Source organism: Medicago sativa, chromosome 1 (assembly GCF_051527215.1).
Source record: "Medicago sativa cultivar Bolivia chromosome 1, Bolivia_mono, whole genome shotgun sequence".
NCBI classification, from domain to species: domain Eukaryota; kingdom Viridiplantae; phylum Streptophyta; class Magnoliopsida; order Fabales; family Fabaceae; genus Medicago; species Medicago sativa.
Window position 1 is genome coordinate 63542342 of NC_140749.1, and position 22162 is coordinate 63564503.

The window sequence follows — 22162 nt, forward strand, 5'->3', positions numbered from 1 at the left end:
TAGATCATGTGAAATGATTTATATACGTTGAAACTGAAAGGCAAAATGATATAAATCAAGTAGAGAGGCATTCAACTATCTGTCTGATTCAGAAGTTTGTTCACCTGAAAGGAATGGATACTAAATTACAGTTACTATCTACCTTCGTTGTAGATCATGTGAAAGGATTTATATATGTGGTACTAAATTGCATTTAATATCTGCCTTTGCTAGGGGTGGCAAAAATACCCATGCCCACGGGTACCCGTGGGTAAAATCCGTCACGGGTATGGAGCGGGTAGCTAAACTGGCATCCACGGGTATAATAAACGGGTATTTGACTACCCATTATTATCTGGACACAGACACGGATTGGATTGTATCCATACCTATGGGTACCCATACCCGATAATAAATTAAGTAAATTACTAATATATCTTTATATATCATATCTTATTACTTAAAGTTGGTACCTTATTGAAGAAAATTTTACCCCCCACCTAAAAATCCTCAATAATAACCTATTTTTATTTTAAATTTTTTTAATTCATCTTATTAAGTTCACCGTTTCCACTTCATTCACATCAAAAAACATATAGATTATATAAGAATCATGAATTTTCTATGAATTATGTATGATTTATGAAATTTTGAGTGGATTATGTATGGATGTTTAAAAGTTGAAGTTTTTTGGTAATTAAAAAAAGTTATTATTTGTACCAAAAAATAAATAAATTCAAAACTCCATGGGTACCCATGGATACCTCAATACCCACGGGTACCCGTATAGTGAGTACCCACGAGGATACGGGGCGGGCACGGGTATCATACTTATCCAACGGGGCGGGGACGGGTATCATATTATCCGTACCCATGGGTATCCATTGACATCCTTAGCCTTTGCTGTAGATAATGTGAAAAGATTTATATACGTTAAAGCTAAAAACACAAAATGATATAAATTAGGTAGAGAGGCTTTCAGCTATCTATCTGATGCAGAAGTTTGTTCGCCTGAAAGAACTAGATACTAAATTGCAGTTAATATCTGTCTTTGCTGTAGATCATGTGAAATGATTTATATATGTTGAAGCTGAAAGTCAAAATGATATAAATCAGGCAGCTTTGGTAATAGGGTTTTCATTGGTTTATAGATAGATATCAATTATTACTGGAAAAATGTTTCTACAGCTGACAAAATATGTTTTCATTTGTTACTTGTGATCAAACCATTTTAAAGATTTAATTTTGTAATCCGTAATGTAAGAGTACTCTAAATATTGTATTATGGTTTATAATTATCTGTCATTTCACAATCTATCCTTCCAATATAATATTTTGTCAAATACGTTACTGAACCCCCGTGCGAAGCACGGGTTTGTAACTAGTTTAGGTTCAAACAAAATTTCCCTTTTCTAACATCTCTATCATCATAGAATAATGCCTCACGATCCCTAACATAAGACTACAAATAGAAACCGGTCAAGAACAACAAATTGATCTATGCTTGCTTGCTTGCAAAAGAAGAAAACAGGGTCTCAAATGCTTTAACATATAAAACAAGATAACTAATATTTTTCAAAACATATTCCAATTGTGAACTAGGCTGAGCTGGATAATCATCGCTGTAACTTCGGAAGCCCACGCGTCTCTAAAACTGTGGTATTTTTTCTCCTTGATCCCCTGACCTTTCCACCAGAACCACGCCCCCCTTCTATTATTGCCTCCGCCTCTGCCTGTCAATGTTGATGTTCACATAATTAAGAGAACATATAACATGCGATTTAAGGCTTTTCCACTGATAATTAATCAATGCCATATAACTTAGTGTTTAAAATTTAGTTACTCTAATGATGTGGACCTTATTAATTGTTTATTCAATTCAAAGTTGGATAAAATCACAAAACTTAACCTCCAAATTCAGGAAAACATTATAGTGAAATAAATTAGAGGTACTTACATTAAAACCGTCAGGTATCTGAGGAGGCTCCTCCTGAACAGCATCCATGTTTTCTGGGGTTGTAACATCAGCATTAGCAACACGTGATGAATTTGATGAAGATGCCTCATCCTGTGCAAGTGGAGTTTCCGAGACAATAGGTTGCTTTTGAAGATCATAACGGCCCCTTTGTTTTTTTTGTGGTTGTAGTTGTTGTTGTTGCAGTGTTGGAAACTCAATGTCATTCACCTTCTGAGACATTAACTGTTCAAACCTTTTCACTTCTGATTCATCCAATTTACCTTTGTCCGCAACTAACAAAAAAATAACACGTAATTCAAATTAATTCCAAAGAATCAAGAAATTGATGGTACATTATATATAAACTATAGTATGAAATCAAACTATAATATATTTCATCTCTTCTTAAATACAAGCAAAAAGTCAATAATTACCGGGTGGTGGATGCTCGGAACGAAATTGTGGATCAATATCTTGGGCTTTTTTCTTTCCGTTGTCCCTGCCACCAGAATCACGTTCCCTTGTATTATTGCCCCCGCCTCTGCCTGTCGATGTTGGTGTAGTAGGCGTATCTGACTGCAACATTAACATTCATATCACATAATTAAGAGAACATATAGCATTTGATTTAAGGCTTTTCCACTGATAATTAATCAAACCATATATATAGCTTTGTATTTAAAATTTAGTTACCTCAATGATATATGTGGACCTTATTAATAGTTTATTCAATTCAAATTTGAATAAAATCACAAAACTTAAACTCCAAATTCAGGAAAATATCATGGCAAACATTAAATTATACTAAAATTAATTAGAGGTACATAGAATAGACATGTTAGATACCTGTGAAAACTCCTCTTGAGCAGCCACAGGTTCTTCAATCTCAAGAGCATCCTTGTTTTCATCAGCATTAGCAACACCTGATGAATTTGATGAAGATGCCTCTTCCTGTGCATGTGGAGTTTCCATGACATAAGGTTGAATTTGAAGATCATCACGGCCAGAGACATTCACCTCCAGAGACATTAACCGTTCAAACCTTTTCACGACTGACTCATCCAAATTACCATTGTCCGTAACTAACAACAAAAAATAACACGTAATTCAAATTAAATCCAAAGAATCAAGAAATTGGTGGTACATTATAAACTATAGGATGAAATTAAAATATATTATAAAACTATAGTCTTCAATACAAGCAAAAGATCAATAATTACCGGGTGGTGGATGCTCGGAATAAAATCGAGGTTCAATATCTTTGGATGTTATTGGGGCTGGATTTAATTCATGTGGTACTTGATGATCATGAGTAATGATATGAAGAATATCATTCTTTATATAATAACCTGTTCGGTATGGAGCAAGATACATGCTGTGAACAAATTTGCGACATTCCACAGTATCTTTGATTTTCACAAATCCTGAAACAACTAAAAGCACACCATTAGGGTTTTCTTCACATTCAAGAGTATGTATTGATGTGGTTTCTATTGTAACGGAATGTCTCGATATAAGTTTCTGAATTTGGTCGATTCCGGTGGCTGATTCAGCGGGTCCTTCGTCGGTTACAAGAATCATGGTGCTGTGTTCGGAGTAGAAGCCATGCATGTTGTTAGCATCACTACAAAGAAGTCCATAGTATTGTGAAGCAAAGGATTCACCCAACTGCGTGACACACAGAAATTATGACATTAATATCATTACATTATCATTAATCAAGAAATAAAAAGAAATGAAAATGAAGAATGAATGAATACTTGAGGAAGAGGCATGCCAGCCATTTTTGAGGTATCTTGCAAGAAAGAGGATGGATCAACGTGTCTTTGCACTGGAGAGAGAGAGAGTGAGAGAGAGAGATTGAAGAATTAATGAAGAAAATGGTGTGGTTTATAGGAATTTAGTTTTGTTGGAAAGTTAGGAAGAAGAGTAAAATAGAGAGGATATGGTTGTGGAGATTAACAAAGAAAGCACCTTCAAAATATTGAAGAGACTAGAATTTGTGACGGTTAGTTTTGGCGGGGCTTTCCTTTTCCTTCCTTTAACTGTTTATTTGCAACTTACAAGTACTACTAATCACTATGTGATATATTTGATTTAGGTACCTTGGACTTATTGATCATTTTCTTAATATATAGTAATTTTTTTTATGAGTGAAGTCCCATTCATTTGCTTGAGAAAGAAAAGAAAAAAAAACAAAGATCTAATTTGGTCCTTAAAAATATAAATTCAACCTTTTTCTTTAGTAATAATAATAAATTCAACTTTTCATTTCTTAAAAAAGAACTTGTTTATTTTAATTCTTGGCTCAATCTCTATCCAAAAACAGTTTTTTGTGTTGATATCTACATTTTAAGAGACAATATGGCCTCTTTCAATAATAAAAAATTCACGGGGATATTTTGATCCCTAAAATTGGATTTACAATTCATATTTATCTTTCTTCTTTATTCCTTCGTCTTTCTTCAAATACTTTGTTCAATTGTACAATGCATCACTATTATTACATTTTTCTGCAATTAAGGGAGACTAATCTAATAAAGCCTAAATGACACTGGATACGACTGAAAGATATACTGAGGCGGGGTTTTATCAACATTTTTGGGATGATCTTGGAGGATTTTGTGATCGTTAGATATCATGGATGATGATGTGCATCACCTCGGTTGACTACCATATTCTTTTCAACGGTTATTGAATTAAATTAATCCTATCACCCCGGCAAGAGGGCTTCAACAAGGGTGTCCTTGTAAATAAGGAGTTGATTTGTTCTCCTTATTATATTTACTAGCGGAAAGATGGGCACTATCGTGCCCGTCTGTCCACTCTTTCTACTGCACTAACGCATGTGATTATTTTATTATGTTTGTTTGTATAATTTTGATTAAATTTTTTAAATTTTAAAATATTAATAGAAATTATTGATATATTGATTTATAAACAAAATATTGTCAAAGCATATAACAAAATTATTTATGAACTCTACATATTTTAGTTTGCCTGCATATAAAATAAAGATAAAATAATGATCATTTATTGTTTATTCTAATAGTAATTAGTAACATCATAACATAAATGTTTAAATGACATGTTATGTAAAAGAAACATTGCTATAGATTATTTAATTTAGTCGACATACCTTGACAACGACGACAACGCAACGATGTAAAATTAACTCTGTCTTCTATATCCACATCTTGTATTTGTGCATCTTCAAAATTTTCATTAACTGTGTCCTCCATATCCACATTTTGTATTTGTGCATCTCCAAAATTTTCATTAATTGTGTCTTCCATATCCACATCTTGTATTTGTGCATTGTCAAAATTTTCATCAACTTCCACATTATCGGCGACCAAAGTGATATTATAATTTATGACATAACAAATGTAAATATTTGATATATTCTACAAAAGCATTGAAGTTACCATATTCTTGTTCATAATATCTTGGTTCATCATATTCTGATTCATTATCATGAGTTCCTTGAAAAGTTGATGCATTATTAAGATCTGGTAGTTAAAATAAATATATAAGAATATTTATGACAAAAAAAAGTATCACAATATAATAATAAATAATAGTAATTGTTAAATAAGTGTAAAAGTATATAATTTTTTCCTAAAAAAAAAAAGTGTAAAACTATATAATTTTGTTTTCATCACTAACCAAGTGTTGGGTCATTAATATGTATGGTACTTGATTCTTCTTAGTTGTCATGGGTTCCTTAAAAGTGTGTATTTGAAAAATTCATAGCTGTGAAAATTTGATTGGGCACGTTTGGCTCAACGATATCATTAGTGCATGATATTTCAACTTCATTTCCTTTTTCTTTTTCTTTCCGTCATTTATAATTTTCTCGTCTTTGAAGTAGTCGTTGTTGTTTTGCTCATTGTCCATTCCTGTTTTCTTTTCCTTTCATAATTTGTCCTTACTTTCTGGTGATCCTCCCTCGATAGTTGACTTTTGCTATTTCCCATTTTTTAATAAGAACCGTCAAAATTAAAAGATTAATAATTAATAATGAAAGAGATTTTTGTTTTTTGTTTTAAAGGGGTAATAATGAAAGAGTTAGTAAAAGTACCATCATATACTTAATTTTTTTTAACAAAAGAAGGCATGACTTTTTAATATTTTTTTATCAATGTATGACTGTGATATTTGTCCAAACAGTGACATCCATATCATTGCTCCATTTAGGTGTGCTCTATTTACCCAATTTCAAGCCATAGATGTGTGACATGTCGCCAAAATAAATTTAAGTGTTAAGATTAAATAGAATGTGGGAGCTAATGTAAATGCGAGATTGTTCTGCGGCTATGCTACAACAGCAGGAATGAGAGAAGGCCATTTGAAAATATTGGAGGTACTTATCAATGGTGCGGCATCACAACTTGCATGTGAAGAGGACAACCATTGCTAACTAAACTAACTAATAAAAACTTGAATGGGGAAACAAAGATCACATAGAAAGCATAAAGGAGTTGAGTGATAGAGGGTTCAATGTCATCATCGGCACCGACATTACATATGTTGCTGAAGCTATATTGCCTTTATTAAACAAATAATTAAAAAAACCATGATTCTCTTTATATAAAAAAAACCACACTATTAGTTTGTATAAGCAATTATAAACCAGCAAACTCAAATAATCCATAAAATTAATCGATTTTGATTAGTTGTAACATGAAAGAAAAAGAAAAAATTAATTCTGAATTCTGATGCAGAGGATTGAGAGAGGTTGATAAAAACTAAACAATGCGGGAACGAACCATAAACTGTGAGAATCCTACTTATTAATATTTAATATTTAATATAGTGCTAACAAATCTTTTTTTAAAATATTTTGAGTCATAATCTTTTTTTAGAGGATTTAAAGTCCAATTTTTAACATTATTTTTTGCTCACTTTGTTACTAATATTTTTTTAGATGATTTAAAGTCCAATCTTTAACAATATTGTTTGCTCACGTTTGTTACTAATCTTTTGTTTACTCACGTTTGTAACTAATCTTTTGTTTAGAGGATTTAAAGTCCAATCTTTAACATTATTTTTTGCTCATGTTTGTTACATTTGTTTTAATATTTAAATTAAATTTATTTTTATCTATTTGTTACATGTGTTATTTGTATTTAAAATTAAAGGTATTTTTGAAAAAAAATCCAACCCAAAAGTGTTGAAAGGGATAATTTTCTTTAGGCTTAAATGTGTCATTGGTCCCTGCACTTTTACCAATTTTTGGCATTAGTCCCTGCACTTTTTTTTGTTTGGTTTTAGTCCCTGCACTTTGTAAAAATATTGTTATTGGTCCTTCTGTTGATAAAAAAAAGTTAGAACTAACAGAATTGTTGTTAATCTGTTTTATAATTATTTTATTAACAAATTATATTATTTAGAATAATAATAATAATAAACGGCTGTTTAAAAAAACAAAATTCCCCTAAAAAAAAAACAAAATAAAATCTCCTTTAATAAACAAAATAATAATAATTATTTTGACGCACGGAACCAAAGTCTAATCCATCTTCTTCCTCAATTTATCACTACCACCATACAAACATTCCCCAAACACTAATAGAACAGCTAAACATAGAACAGCTTAACATTCCTCAAACACTAATAAGTAAAACCATACAAACAAGCCACTACTCCTCTAGCAACAAAACCAGCAGGTATGATAGAGCAGTATAAAAAGCAACATGAAACATAGGTTCTGCATAGTATAACCACAGCAAAAACAAGGCATCTGTGAAAGATTAAAAGATCTGCAACATAAAAAACATAGTATTCCCCAAAAGCTATTTTATAGAAAAAGTAGCTCAGCGATATACGAACATAAACGACATCAGAAACACAAAGGGAAACCAGAAACGCGAAATCAGATTGATGATGGAGATCGAAATAATGATCGATTTGGGATCTCAAACAACAATTTGGGTTGCTGAAAATGAATTGGGGTTCAATTTAAAACCTAAAATCCATTTCCCCTTTCTCAATATTCAATCGTGTTTTTGTTTCATGCTCATTTCCTTTTTTTTTTGTCTAATTTAATAATAAAAATAATAAAACTAATTAAAAATCAATTGTTTTATTTGTTTTATTTTTAATTTTTAATTTTTGTTTTTCTGTGCCACGTGGCGTAACATGATTGGGTCACGCGGCATTCTGTTAGTTCTAACTTTTTTTAATTAACAGAAGGACCAATAACAATACTTTTACAAAGTGCAGGGACTAAAACCAAACAAAAAAAAGTGCAGGGACCAATGCCAAAATTTGGTAAAAGTGCAGGGACCAATGACACATTTAAGCCATATATATAGTACTTCTGCTCTTTTTATTGCGCTAACGTTTGAAAATTATGAACGGTGTTTTTTTTATGAAATTTTGATTTTGATTAAAACAAAAAAATATATAAATGGTTGTTGCTTTCAAGTTATAAAATTCAAACTAACTATGATTATCTATTTCAACGACACCAACAATAATACAATATAACAAAAAAATATAATGTAAACCCTTTTTTTAATGACACCAACAACAATTTTAATATAGAAAAAGTTGTTTAAGGGTATAATTGGAATGATGAAAAAGTAAGTATAAATATATTCATCTAGTTTGTTACACTTTTTAAATGATAAAGAAAAAAACAAAATATATATATATTCATATCGTGTTTGTTACATTTGTTTTAATATTTAATTTTATTCTTATCTATTTGTTAGATGTGTTATTTCTATTGAAAATTAAGGGTATTTTTGGAGAGAAAAATCCAACCCAAAAGTGTTGGAAGAGATGGTTTTCTTTATATATAACTAGTGGAAAGACGGACACTATCGCTCCCGTCTGTCCGCTCTTTCTACTGCGCTAACACATGTGATTATTTTATTATGTTTGTTTGTATAATTTTGATTAAAATTTTTAATTTTTAAATATTAATGAAAATTATTGATATATTGAGTTATAAACAAAATATTGTCAAGGCATATAACAATTATTTATGAACTCAACATATTTTAGTTTGTTTGCGTATAAAATAATTATCTTTTATTGTTTATTCTAATAGTAATTAGTAACATCATAACATAAATGTATAAATGACATGTTATGTAAAAGAAACATTGTTAAAAAATATCTTTAAAAACTACATTTTTTGTAAAGTCTCCATCTTCTCCTTTCTATTTTCCCTTCTTTAATGAAAACTTTTGGTGAATTTTGATAAACTCATCTTGATAAAGCTACATATAATTGACCATGGCTGAAAACATGCCGTAGAAGATAGATTCCGACATTGGGAATGGTCTGCCCTTGTGACTTATTTATAGTAATAGCAAAACTTAGTCTAAAGATAAACTATTTTCTACTAAGCACAAAGGGAAGTCCTGAACTCGCATTTACCTTTATTAAACATATAATGATTTTTATTTAATAATTAGATAAAAAAAACCATGGTTCAATGTTCTTAATAAATTTGATCCAGAATCCTTAAAATTAGGCCAGAATTCTTCGCACTAAATCAAAGAAATTATTTGATTGCTCTCTATGAATAATGCTCACAAACTTGCTAATAACTTAATAAATTTTTACGATGTGCCTTTATTTATTAGAAATAACTTGCTAATAAAACTTTCTCTTTGAATACATACACTGTTTGGCCTAATTTTAGATTGCTAGGTCAAATATAATCAATTATAAACCAACAATGTCAAATAATCCATAAAATTAATCGACTTTGATTAGTTGTAACATGAAAGAAAAAGAAAAAAAAACTTATAGATTAATTCTGAATTCTGATGCAGAGGGCTGAGAGAGGTTGAGAAAAACTAAACAATGCGGGAGCGAACTATGAATTGTGAGAACCTTTATTTAATATAGTGCTAACAAATTTTTTTTCTAAAATATTTTGAGTCCTAATCTTTTCTTTAGAGGATTTAAAGTCCAATCTTTAACATTATTTTTTGCTCACGTTTGTTACTAATATTTTTTTAGAGGATTTAAAGTCCAATCTTTAACATTATTTATTGCTCACGTTTGTTACTAATCTTTTTTTAGAGGATTTAAAGTCCAATCTTTAACATTATTTTTTGCTCACGTTTTGTTACTAATACTTTTTTAGAGGATTTAAAGTCCAATCTTTAACATTATTTTTTGCTCACGTTTTGTTACTAATACTTTTTTAGAGGATTTAAAGTCCAACCTTTAACATTATTTTTTGCTCACGTTTTTTACTAATATTTTTTTTAGAGGATTTAAAGTCCAATCTTTAACATTATTTTTTGCTAACGTCTGTTACTAATATTTTTTTAGAGGATTTAAAATCCAATCTTTAACATTATTTTTTGCTCACGTTTGTTACCAATCTTTTTTTTAGAGGAATTAAAGTTCAATCTTTAACATTATTTTTTGCTAACGTTTGTTACTAATCTTTTTTTAGAGGATTTAAAGTCCTATCTTTAACATTATTTTTTGCTCACATTTGTTACTAATCTTTTTTTTAGAGGATTTAAGGTCCAATCTTTAACATTATTTTTTGCTCAATCGGTTTCTGTTTTTGGAACAACATCCGGCTATCTTGCCTGTGTTATTTCCAGTCTGCATTCAAAATGATCAAAGAATGAGAGTGACTTGAATTCTTCTATCTTCGGTGAGAGTGAGGGTTTAGTTTCTAAACTGAGAGTGATATCGGAAAAGAAAATAGGATTTTCGATTTTTTTTTCCTTTCAAATTTTGTTTAGTTTGAAATTTTTCGGCTATTATTTTTGTTTAAAAAAATTTAAAAAAACTCATAGACTCGTGAGAAATAAAGCAGGAAAAAAACTTAAACTTCGGATTATTTTTTTTGCATAAGTGATTATTGTTCACCTTTGATTTTCTCAAATTCCGATTCATTCATTCTTCTAACAATAGTAATCTACTAACCCTGCAAATAAAGCAGGGAAAACATAAATTTCACACAACTAATAATATTAATATGATCAATTTTGGATTGCAAACAAATACCCATAATTACTATGATGAATTCTGGATCGATTTGATTTCATGAGAAGAGACATAAAGAATAAAGAATGCAAATATAATTGGCATTAACGGTGGTAAAAGAGCATTAACGGAGACGATTAGTGACATGGATTACTAATCCACGTGTTATTTTATAATTGGCTATTTGTATTTAAAATTAAGGGTATTTTTGGAAAGAAAAGTCCAACCCAAAAGTGTGCTGAAAGGACTAGTTTTCTTTATATATAGTATAGATATAGAAATATAGATAAGTAAATAGGCTAAAACGCACTTTTTGCTCCTTAAGTTTGCAAAAGTTGCAATTTTGCCCCCTATTAAAAAAATGGCAAAAGTGACCCCCTATGTCTACCCCTTTTGCAAAACATCAATTTTGAATTGGTCAATCCTACGTGTCATGCCACCTGGGTATTTTTTTGAATTAATAAAAATAAAAAAAAGTCACATGTGTGTTTACAGAATTAAAAAAAAGGGCGCTAATTTTAGCGAGAAGCAATTTCACGAGCCTTCGTGAATTCAAGGCCACCGTTAGATTTTGTTTGGCATTAATCAAGGATGGTTGGAAAAAAAGATGACATCATGCTACAGTATCAAGATACACAATACAAAGGTGGTCGTGATAACTTCGCTTTAAATTTTGTCGTGATCTCCAGCATTTTCCTCAAAAAAAAGGATCGATTGGAGGGCAGCACGTGACATTCATCTTCTTTGTCTAAATCATTCATCTTCTTCCTTCATTTCTTCATACCCCAAATCCAGCAAAACAAAAAAAAAATCAATTAACATGAAATTACAATAGATTTCCAGCAACAATAAATCAATTAACAAAAATTCACACTTCACCCCTTCTTTCTCCTTAACAAAAAATCACTCCTTGTTTTCCGGCACGGTGTTGACAAAGGATGGTTGGAAAATTATAATTATCCCTTTCCTATTTCAATTAGCTTCACGTAGGGATATTTGACTAACTTACTACAAAGCATTCAATTAGCAGGCTTAATGCATCGAACATTTAGTGTTGTTGTTGTAAAGAAGAATAAAAAGGGTGTGGGTGGTGGGTTTGGAAGATGATTTATTCATGTTATTCATGCTTTTCTTTCTCCCTCTCTTCACACACAACAAACAGCAACAGCAAAAGCACGCTTGCTTTCTTTCTATGCAGCAACGTGTTGGTTTGTTCACGCCCGCTTTCTGTAGAATAACCAAAGGACGCTCGCTTTCTTCTTCTTTCAGCAACGTGTTGTGTTGTTCATGTTATTTTCAACATTATGATTCACTCGTTTTTGGAGCATTGGTGAAACTGAAGCTTCCAACATATTCTTTTCCCTTTTCTTCTTTCTTTTTTTCTCTTCTAATTCCTTCAAATTAACCGATTAAATAGCAAGAAAAAAACCCAGAATATTTGATTTGTGTTGCTGGGGATAGTGAAGAAAAACCCAGAATATTTGATATAAACGCGTGGCAATTTTAATATTTTTTAATTAAAAATTTACACATGTGGCATGCCATTCAGCGTTGACCAGGTCAAAATTGAGGTTTTGCAAAAGGGGTAGACATGGGGTCACTTTTGCCATTTTTTTTAATAGGGGGTCAAAATTGCAACTTTTGCAAACGGGCAAAAAGTGTGTTTTAGCCAAATAAATATATGTGACTTTTAAATGTAACAAACTCAACAAACCATGTTTATGTTTTTTTAGTGACAACAACAGTATAACAAATAAAACAAAGTTTTTTTTTTGTTACTAATAAAACAAAGCTTAACACCAACAATATAACATTATTATAGGAAAATTTGTTTAAGGTTATAATCAAAATAACAAAAAATCAGTCCGAAATCTCCCTGAAGTCTATCGTATTCTTTGTAACAAAAAATTGCAGAATAAAACAACTGGGTCTCTTTATAAATAGTGCGAAAGTTTAAGTGTATAAACATTGACAAGGGTTTCTCTTATCAACGTTATCAAAGGGTTATTCAGTGGAGGTAACCAATTTGACCTATCCTCGTAATTCTTGTCTTGCATATGCATCTCTGATTTTTATGTTATTTTCTATCATAGTTGTTTAATTTTTTTTTTGTTTAAATTAAACCGTGTATTATTCAAAGAATTTCTTAATACACGATATACAATGAATCCATCTATTTATCATTGCAACAAACACAAGTGTCTCTACCATTGATATGATGTTGCGAAATTTGAATGCACGAGAATAATGGTTAATACCTATTATCATCTTTTATTTTAGAGTTTGTTGTTATTATGTTTTTTTTTTTAAGGGTGTTGTTATTATGTTTATTATTGTTGTTGCCGCCGTTGCTGTGCTGTTCAGTTTGATACATTTATCGCAAATCTGAATGCAAAAGAACAAGTACTCTTTTGTTTAAAGTTTGAATTCTAATAATGTTTAAAGTTTGAATTCTAATAATTATTATCATTATTATTGTTATTTTTATCATTATTACTATTATTATCAGTATATGATGATGATCATGATGATTGATGATATCTGATGTTTAGAGCTTTGTTGATGAATTACGTTTTGAAGTGTCGGGACACTTCAATTAGATATCAAGGGTTATTCGATTCCTAATTTTTGGGTTGATAGTGGACCTTTATGGTTTATCAATTTTCTGCCATATTGGCTGCTGATTTAGTGTGAGTGTTATGGTTGTTACATGATAGGTTTTGACATAGTTGGAATTTCTTTTCTTATATAGTGATGTCAACACATTTCAACTAATTAGCCTTTTTATATCAAAATCAAGAGAACCTTACAGTTCTTTTATAACACTAATATTTGCATGCTGGCAATCATTCTGCAGTGGCTCAGTGAGAAATACATACGAGATGGAAGAAAACAATATATTGACAAATCTACCGGTCGATGTGTTGGAATTGATGATTATGAACCGCTTGCCCCTTAAAGATTGGCTTGGATTAAGGGCAACCTGTCGTTCTTGTAGGAAAACAGTTTCTAATTTCTTTGAAAACAAGCGTTGCTGCCATTTACCTGAACTGCCATTAGTTTTCCTGAAATCCAAAAAATCAAGGTTCATTTATAGCTTGGATACAAAAAGTGTATATCGCATTAGAACACCACAATTAGGGCGCAACAATAGATGTCTTGGCTCAGTTGACGGTTGGTTGATTGTGGGTGACTTTTCTGAAAAGGGTTTTGCAAAATTTTTCTTCTCAAATCCAGTGACTGATGCTAGAATCACGATACCATCAAAGCTGCACTTGCCCCCTTCCGCCCAATGTGATGGAAAGTTACATGTGAGCAAAATGGTGGCCTCTTCCAAACCAAATTGTGATGGTTCTGATTGTTATTTAGTCGGTCTTTTAGGTGATGATTGTCACATTGCAATTTATAAACTTTTTGATAAGTCATGGATTATAGTTGAGCCAGATAAGGATTCAAGGACTTATTTTATAGATGTGGAAATTATTGGTACAAAATTGTATGCATGTGACGGGTTCTCAAATTCTATATTGGTTTATGATCTCAAAGACTCCATTAATGGACCTCCAAAGGCTAAAATGTTGATTGAACTTCCAGAAATAATGCCACAAGAATCAAGTATAACTAGTAACCAGTGTTACATTTTGCTAGCTAAAGATGAAGTGTTAAGAGAGTTATACTTGATTCATATGTTAAGTAACGGAGAGGTTAAAAATCAACATGTTGTCTTTGACCGTTTGGAAATACCCACATCATTTGTTAAGCCGCCTCAGATTAACAGCTTTGAAGTCTTCAAGCTGGACACGGACAAGGATTCTATTGGATGGCAGAATGTGAAGCTGGAAGATAGAGTGTCTTTTTTTTTGTCTTTTGTTAGTAGCTACAAGAGTATGGTTATGTCAAGGGATGTACTTAATTGCAATAAAGAGTTGAGGATTGGAGGGAATAGCATTTATTTTGCTGTTACTTTTCCATGTCCTATAAATCCATGGTCAGGTTTAGAGTTGGGGATGTTTTGTTTGACTGATAGCAGCATCAAATACTTTCCCGTGGAGACATCGAAGCATGGCGATGTCCCTTATCCTTCATGGTTTGTACCAAGTTTATGGTAATTCCACTGTCTTGACACTTACATATGTTTTGATCCATTGCATGCCAATGGTGTCTTACAGATTTTAATGTCAAGGCCAAGATGCTTTAAAATATTTACGCCTCAAAATGCAAGAACTTGGAGATTCATGTCCACATTTGGCATAAGTTTTTTTTTTTATTTGTTATTGAACAATGGCTTGCAGCCTTTTATTTCTTTTTTTCTTTTCCATTTTGTTTAAGGACCTCTATTTATTATTTCTTTCTTCAAAGCATGCAGTGTTGATCCCATACAAAGGGATTTAGTCCAGGTTTGGCTGTATCTATATTTGAAAGCATTGCTAATAGTTCTTTCTTTATGAATTTAGCAGTTTCATATTCTTCTGTTGTTTTCCTTACCAATAACTAGAAGATTGCAGCTACCAGAGATTTGTTAAGGTGGTCCCCCAAGTTGAGATCAATGCAATCCTAGTATTTTTTACTAGACTGCAATACTTGTTAGGAGAAAAACATCACTAGTAAAATACAATATTCTAAGGTTAACAATAAAACAAGTTTTACCAAAGTAAACATGAATTGGTAAAAGAAAATACTTTGGTGACAGAATAACAGATAATTCAGCACAAGTTACATCAATTTAGGTTCAAACAAAATTTCCCTTTTCTAACATCTCTATCATCATTGAATAATGCCTCACAATCCCTAACATAAGACTAGAAATATGCGCAAAACTTCCCCCCTGAATGACCAAATAGAAACCGGTCAAGAACAACAAATTGATCTATGCTTGCTTGCTTGCAAAAGAAGAAAACAGGGTGGTCTCAAATGCTTTAACATATAAAAGAAGATAACTACAAGTCTACAACACCTAAGATTGATACCAGTAACTGCATATAACCACCTCAAATCTCGATTTGAAATATCAGGAATGAGGAAAGGCCATTTGAAAATATTGGAGGTTCTTATCAACTGTGGGGCGTCGCAACTTGCATGTGAAGAGGACAACCATTGCTGACTAAACTAAGTACAAAAAAACTTGAGTGGAGAAACAAATATCACATAGAAAGCTTAAAGGAGTTAAGTGATAGAGGGTTCAATATCATCATCGACACCGACGTTACACACGTTGCTGAATAAGAAATTTTGTTTTACTTGGAAACTACTTACGAAGAAGAAGAAAGAAAGAAAAGTAAAATAAAGAAGAGTTGGTTGTTGAGATTAACAAAGAAACCTTCTAAATATGAAAAGCAAAATAAAAGATTATAAAGAGACAGAGACTAGAAGTGTCGGTTTGTTTTTCTTTTGCTTTCCTTTCTTAGTTTGCTAAAATATGGCGAATAGCTCATAAGATAGTTTGTTACGGTTGAGCTTATGATGACTAAAATTAACGTTGAAATAGTTTATCAATATGAAATGACATAAAAATAATGTATTTGTATTTGATTAATCTTTAATTTCTTTCAATAAATACAGACTTCTTTCCAAACAAGCCTATAAGTTACTTGAAAATTAACTTACCTAAAAATGGTATAAGATATAAGTTCATGAGAAATCAACGGTTACCAAACAAGCCTAAATGAGCTTATAAGACATAAGTTTTATGCTAAAAAATGGGACTTGCCAAACACCCTTAATTATGTGTGTGTGGTGTATATATGTAATTACGTAAATATTTTTTAGGGGATTGTGGATTTCTAATGGCCATTACTCAAAGTTACATGGGTCGATCCACGAATGACTTTAGTGATGGATAGTATAGTAATGGTCACTAAAAGTCACTTTTCTTGTAGTTTGGGTATCAATTTAACTCTCATTACATAATTTATTGTTTCTCACAACATTTTTTTATGCAATGTGTGAAAAATGTTTCCTAAATTGATTTTTCTTTTTTGACAAATCCTTAATTGAAAAATGCTGTAGTGTCTATTTTGAGGTATGTAATATTATCTACAACTACAAGATTTTGGTAGTGGCCTCAAAATGAAAATAATATATGTTGAATTAAGAATGCTACATGAATATCTCAGAATACATTAGTAAGTTAAACAACTAGTGTCTTCAGTAGAAAATAAATTGTCCATGCACACAAAAAGGCATTTATGATCCACCAAAACTTCACTCTTGCAAAAACATTCTTATTTAAAATCTTAACCATATAAAAGGGCAAATCAATGAACAACATAGTAGTATAGGAATCATGTTCCAACTGAGTTTCATGCTCCTTCTTTCAAGCATGGCCTCTTTTAAGATCAAAAGTTTGAAACTTGCACTTTGCTTTTGGAGGAGCTTTGCCTTTGGCTTTGATTAGCCAAAACCTTGGCATGACCTCTCATGGCCCCTCTTGCATCTTTATTTCTCTTAGGTAAGGACACATTATTGTTCATATCATCTATACTTCCAATTAATTCATCATTATCTGAAACAAAAATTCATTAAAATTATCACGTTTATACACGAATGACAATTTAGTAATAATCATATATAAAATGTACACATTAATTACCCTATCAATTTTTTAACGTATGTGAAAAATACCAAAATGGACTTATATATACGGACAAATGTAGTATTACCGGGACTAGATAGGACTGCACGGGGGCGTATAACAGAACTAGCTCTTGCATTTTCTTTTGGAAAACCTCACCAGCTCGATTGCTATTCTTCAATATTCCTGTGGAAGTTGAAACATCATTCACCAATCATTACTCCTTTACCAAAAGAAAGTGATGCTAAATTGACATTATATGTAGAATTCAACCTTCGATTGAAGGAGTGAATCTTCTTGTTATTATAAAGCCTTTGTGTTTTTGGAATTTGATCGTTGACTTTTACTCTGATTCTCCTCTTCTGCATTTAAAGATTAACAATTTCATGTTTGAAGCCGATGCCGGCCGGAAAAGAAAATTGCAAAGGCAAAAATTACGAGTTGAGATTCTCTCAATTTCGTAAAAGAAATAGAAAGTTCCATTTATTATATGTTTGAAAGAGATACAAATAGAGTATTGATAAATAAATCGAGAGGATCTTGACCCAAAAAAAATAGAGATTATTGCTAAACCAAATCAAAAGCTCCATGTAGACAAATTACCTTCAAAGTGTAAAGACTCAATGAGCTTCAAAAAAGCCAAAATTCCACTATCATTTTCAGGATAAACAGTCTTCTTGCTCTGTGACCCTCACTTTCACTCTTGGATACACTTCAAAAAACAGCACAAGTTTAAGTTAGTGAGGAAAAAAGTGATTAACACTATACTAGTTGTGTCTATATATTTGAAGGAAACTCACTTGAATATGTTGTTTGAAATAGAACTGATGTTGAAAATTGATAGAGGATAGTTGTAGAGTTGAACACTTGTTCTAGTTTATAAAGATGAGCCTCATACACAATTACAACCTAGCTATTGGTGGCCCTGTTAAATGAGTAAAAAGGAAGTAACAAAAAAGTGACAATGATGTTTCTTTGCTTAAACATCAAGTAGGTAAGATTGTTCAGATTAACTAGTGGTTCATAACATACTCTTTAATATATTCATTTGTATATGATTTGATAAACCTTAATCCCCATGACAATTTAATTTAGGACTTTGTGATAGTGTAAAATGTGGCGTCCTAAGGCTTATATTTGAAAAGAAATTGTAATACTCATTTCAAAATCTGCCGCAAATCTTTATCGAAACTAGTCTATTTTACAAAGTATTTTAAATTGGAGGTTAAGGGTGTTCCTCCTCACGTATAACAGAGAGTAGAGACAAAGTGGAAAATATTTTTGATATCATGAATCAGGTATGGAAACACTTTTCGCCTCGCCATGTTGACATTCCTACCTAGGGGCAGAGCATTAATTATGCATGATATAGTAGAACTGTAAGATTGCAGCTACCAGAGATTTGTTAAGGCGGTCCCCCAAGTTGAGATCAATGCAATCCTACTATTTTTTACTAGACTGCAATACTTGTTTGGAGAAAAACATCACTAGTAAAATACAATAGTCTAAGCTAAGGTTAATATTAAAACAAGTTTTACCAAAGTAAACATGAATTGGTAAAAAAATTACTCTGGTGACAGAACAACAGATAATTCAGCACAAGTTGCATCAATTTAGGTTCAAACAAAATTTCCCTTTTCTAACATCTCTATCATCATTGAATAATGCCTCACAATCCCTAACATAAGACTACAAATAGAAACCAGTCAAGAACAACAAATTGATCTATGCTTGCTTGCTTGCAAAAGAAGAAAACAGGGTCTCAAATGCTTTAACATATAAAACAAGATAACTAATATTTTTCAAAACATATTCCAATTGTGAACTAGGCTGAGCTGGATAATCGTGGCCATGTCTCCCTATCAGTTTTCGGCTTTTTTCTTTCCATTGTCCCTGCCACCAGAATCACGCTCCCTTGTATTATTGCCGCTGCCTCTCCATGACGATGCCTGTGGCTTTGGAATCGGAAGCTGATTCGTGGATATTATGTCCTTTCCTTTCTTTGATCTCTTGACCCTTCCACTAGAACCACACCCCCTTGTATTATCTAACTGCAACATTAACATTCATATCACAGAATTAAGAGAACATATAACATTCGATCCAAGGCTTTTCCACTGATAATTAATCCTTAGTGTTTAAAATTTAGTTACTCTAATGATGTGGCAAACATAACCTCCAAATTCAGGAAAATATTATGGCAAACATTATAGTATACTGAAATAAATTAGAGGTACTTACATTAGAACGGTCAGGTATCTGAGGAGGCTCCTCCTGAACAGCCATATTTGACGAAGATGCCTCATCTTGTGCAGTTGGAGTTTTCGAGACAATAGGTTGCTTTTGAAGATCATGACGGCCCTTTAGTTTTTTTTGTGGTTGTAGTTGCAGTTTTGGAAACTGAATGTCGTTCACCTCCAGAGACATTAACGGTTCAAACCTTTTCACTTCTGATTCATCCAATTTTGCGTTGTCCGGAACTAACAACAATAAACAACACGTAATTCAAATTAAATCCAAAGAATCAAGAAATTGATGGTACATATATATATAAACTATAGTATGAAATTAAAATATATTATAAACTATAGTCTTATATATAAGCAAAAGATCAATAATTACCGGGTGGTGGATGCTCGGAACGAAATTGAGGATCAATATCTTGGGCTTTTTTCTTTCCGTTGTCCCTGCCACCAGAATCACACTCCCTTGTATCTGACTGCAACATTAACATTCATAACATAATTAAGAGAACATATAGCATTTGATTAAAGGCTTTTCCACTGATAATTAATCAACCATATATATAACTTTGTATTTAAAATTTAGTTACCTCAATGATTTGATGTGGACCTTATTAATAGTTTATTCAATTCAAATTTGAATAAAATCACAAAACTTAAACTCCAAATTCAGGAAAATATCATGGCAAACATTAAATTATACTAAAATTAATTAGAGGTACATAGAATAGACATGTTAGATACCTGTGAAAACTCCTCTTGAGCAGCCACAGGTTCTTCAATCTCAAGAGCATCCATGTTTTCATCAGCATTAGCAACACCTGATGAATTTGATGAAGATGCCTCTTCCTGTGCATGTGGAGTTTCCATGACATAAGGTTGAATTTGAAGATCATCACGGCCCCGCAACCGAATGTTCTTCTTCAATGTTAGAGACATTAACAGTTTTAAATCTTCTGTGAGATCCCTACCTTCAATTTTAGGATCAGAACGGCCCAGTAACCTAAATGGAGTTTTACTGAACTTAACTAACAACAACAAAAAGTAACACATAATTAAAATAAAACCCAAATAATTAGAAAATTGATGCTACATTATAGACTATAGTATGAAATTAAAATAATATTATAAAGTATAATCTTAAATACAAGCAAAAAGTAAATAATTACCAAATGGAGGTGGATGCTCGGAATAAAATCGAGGATCAATATCTTTGAATGCTATTGGGGCTACTGGTTTTGATTCATGTGCTACAAGATGATGATGAGTAATGATATGAAGAATATCATTCTTTATAAAATAGCCATTACCATTTCCTTGTGGAGCAAGATAGATGGTGTGAACAAACATGCGATATTCTGCAATATCTTTGATTTTCACAAATCCTGAAACAACAAAAAGCACACCAAGACCCCAACGTCCAAGAAAGTGCACTGTATTGGTTTGTATAGTATCGAACTTGAGTGACAGTATAAGATTATGAATTTGGTTGAGGTCGGTAGCGGTTGTGACGGTGTGGCCGTTGATGACAAGAATCATGGTGCTGTTTTCGGTGTAGAAGTAATGCATGTTGTTAGCATCACTACAAAGAAGTCGATGGTATTCTGAAGCAAACTGCGTGACACACAGAAATTATAACATTAATATCAATACATATCATCATTAATCAAGAAAAAAAAATGAAAATGACGAATGAAGAATGAATGAATACGTTGCCAAGAGGAGGCATGTTGGCCATTTTTTGAGCTCCCTTTGAGATAATTGCAGAAGGAAGATTGTGTCTCTGTGCTGAAAAGAAAAGGAAAGGTTTATTAAAGAATTAATCAAGAAACACACACAACGCAAAGCAATGCAGTTGGATAAGAAGTAAAATGAAGAGGATTTGGTTGTTGATTGAGATTAACAGAGAAACCTTCTAAATATGAAAAGCAAAATAAAAGATTATAAAGAGAGTATTAGACTAGAAGTGTCGGTTAGTTTTTCTTTTGCTTTCGTTTCTTAGTTTGCTAAAATATGGGGAACAGCTCATAAGATAGTTTATTATAGTTGAGCTTATGAATTAACGGTTTAATTAGTTTTTAAATATGAGATGACATAAAAATAATATATTTAATTTAATCTTTAATTTCTTTTAATATTACGGACTTCTTTCCAAACAAGCCTATAAGCTGCTTGAAAATTAACTTATCAAAAAATGGTATAAGATATAAGTTCATGAGAAATCGGTGGTTACCAAACAAGTCTATTTTAGTCAAATAAGCTTATACGACGTAAGTTTTAAGCTCAAAGATGGGACTTGACAAACACCCTTAATCATGTGTCTGTGGTGTGGTGTATATGTAATTACATAAATATTTTTTAGGGGATTTTGAATTTCTAATCACCATTACTCAAAGTTACATGGTCGGATACACGAATGACTTTAAGTGATGGATA

General features: G+C 31.7%; 2 protein-coding genes and 1 pseudogene across 3 annotated transcripts; 1 reads left to right on the top strand and 2 right to left on the bottom strand.

Moving 5' to 3' along the window:
- Positions 1 to 1361: 1361 nt before the first annotated feature.
- Positions 1362 to 21586, bottom strand: LOC146956279 (uncharacterized). Its single transcript, XM_085728229.1, has 6 exons — positions 21438 to 21586; positions 20896 to 21340; positions 20471 to 20754; positions 2371 to 2512; positions 1937 to 2229; positions 1362 to 1712 (listed from the first exon to the last, which is right to left on the bottom strand). The coding sequence occupies exons 1-6, from the start codon at positions 21462 to 21464 to the stop codon at positions 1596 to 1598; spliced, it is 1308 nt and encodes a 435-aa protein (XP_085584355.1). The 5' UTR covers positions 21465 to 21586; the 3' UTR covers positions 1362 to 1595.
- On the top strand, positions 13771 to 15303 carry LOC146956280 (uncharacterized). The gene has a single exon (XM_085718152.1). It carries the CDS (start codon positions 13795 to 13797, stop codon positions 15019 to 15021), a length of 1227 nt encoding a protein of 408 aa, XP_085574278.1. The 5' UTR covers positions 13771 to 13794; the 3' UTR covers positions 15022 to 15303.
- Positions 17103 to 18217, bottom strand: LOC146956281 (uncharacterized; annotated as a pseudogene). The gene is made up of 4 exons (XR_015025021.1): positions 18087 to 18217; positions 17757 to 17845; positions 17572 to 17669; positions 17103 to 17414 (listed from the first exon to the last, which is right to left on the bottom strand). The product of XR_015025021.1 is annotated as an uncharacterized LOC146956281 (transcript).
- Positions 21587 to 22162: the final 576 nt, after the last annotated feature.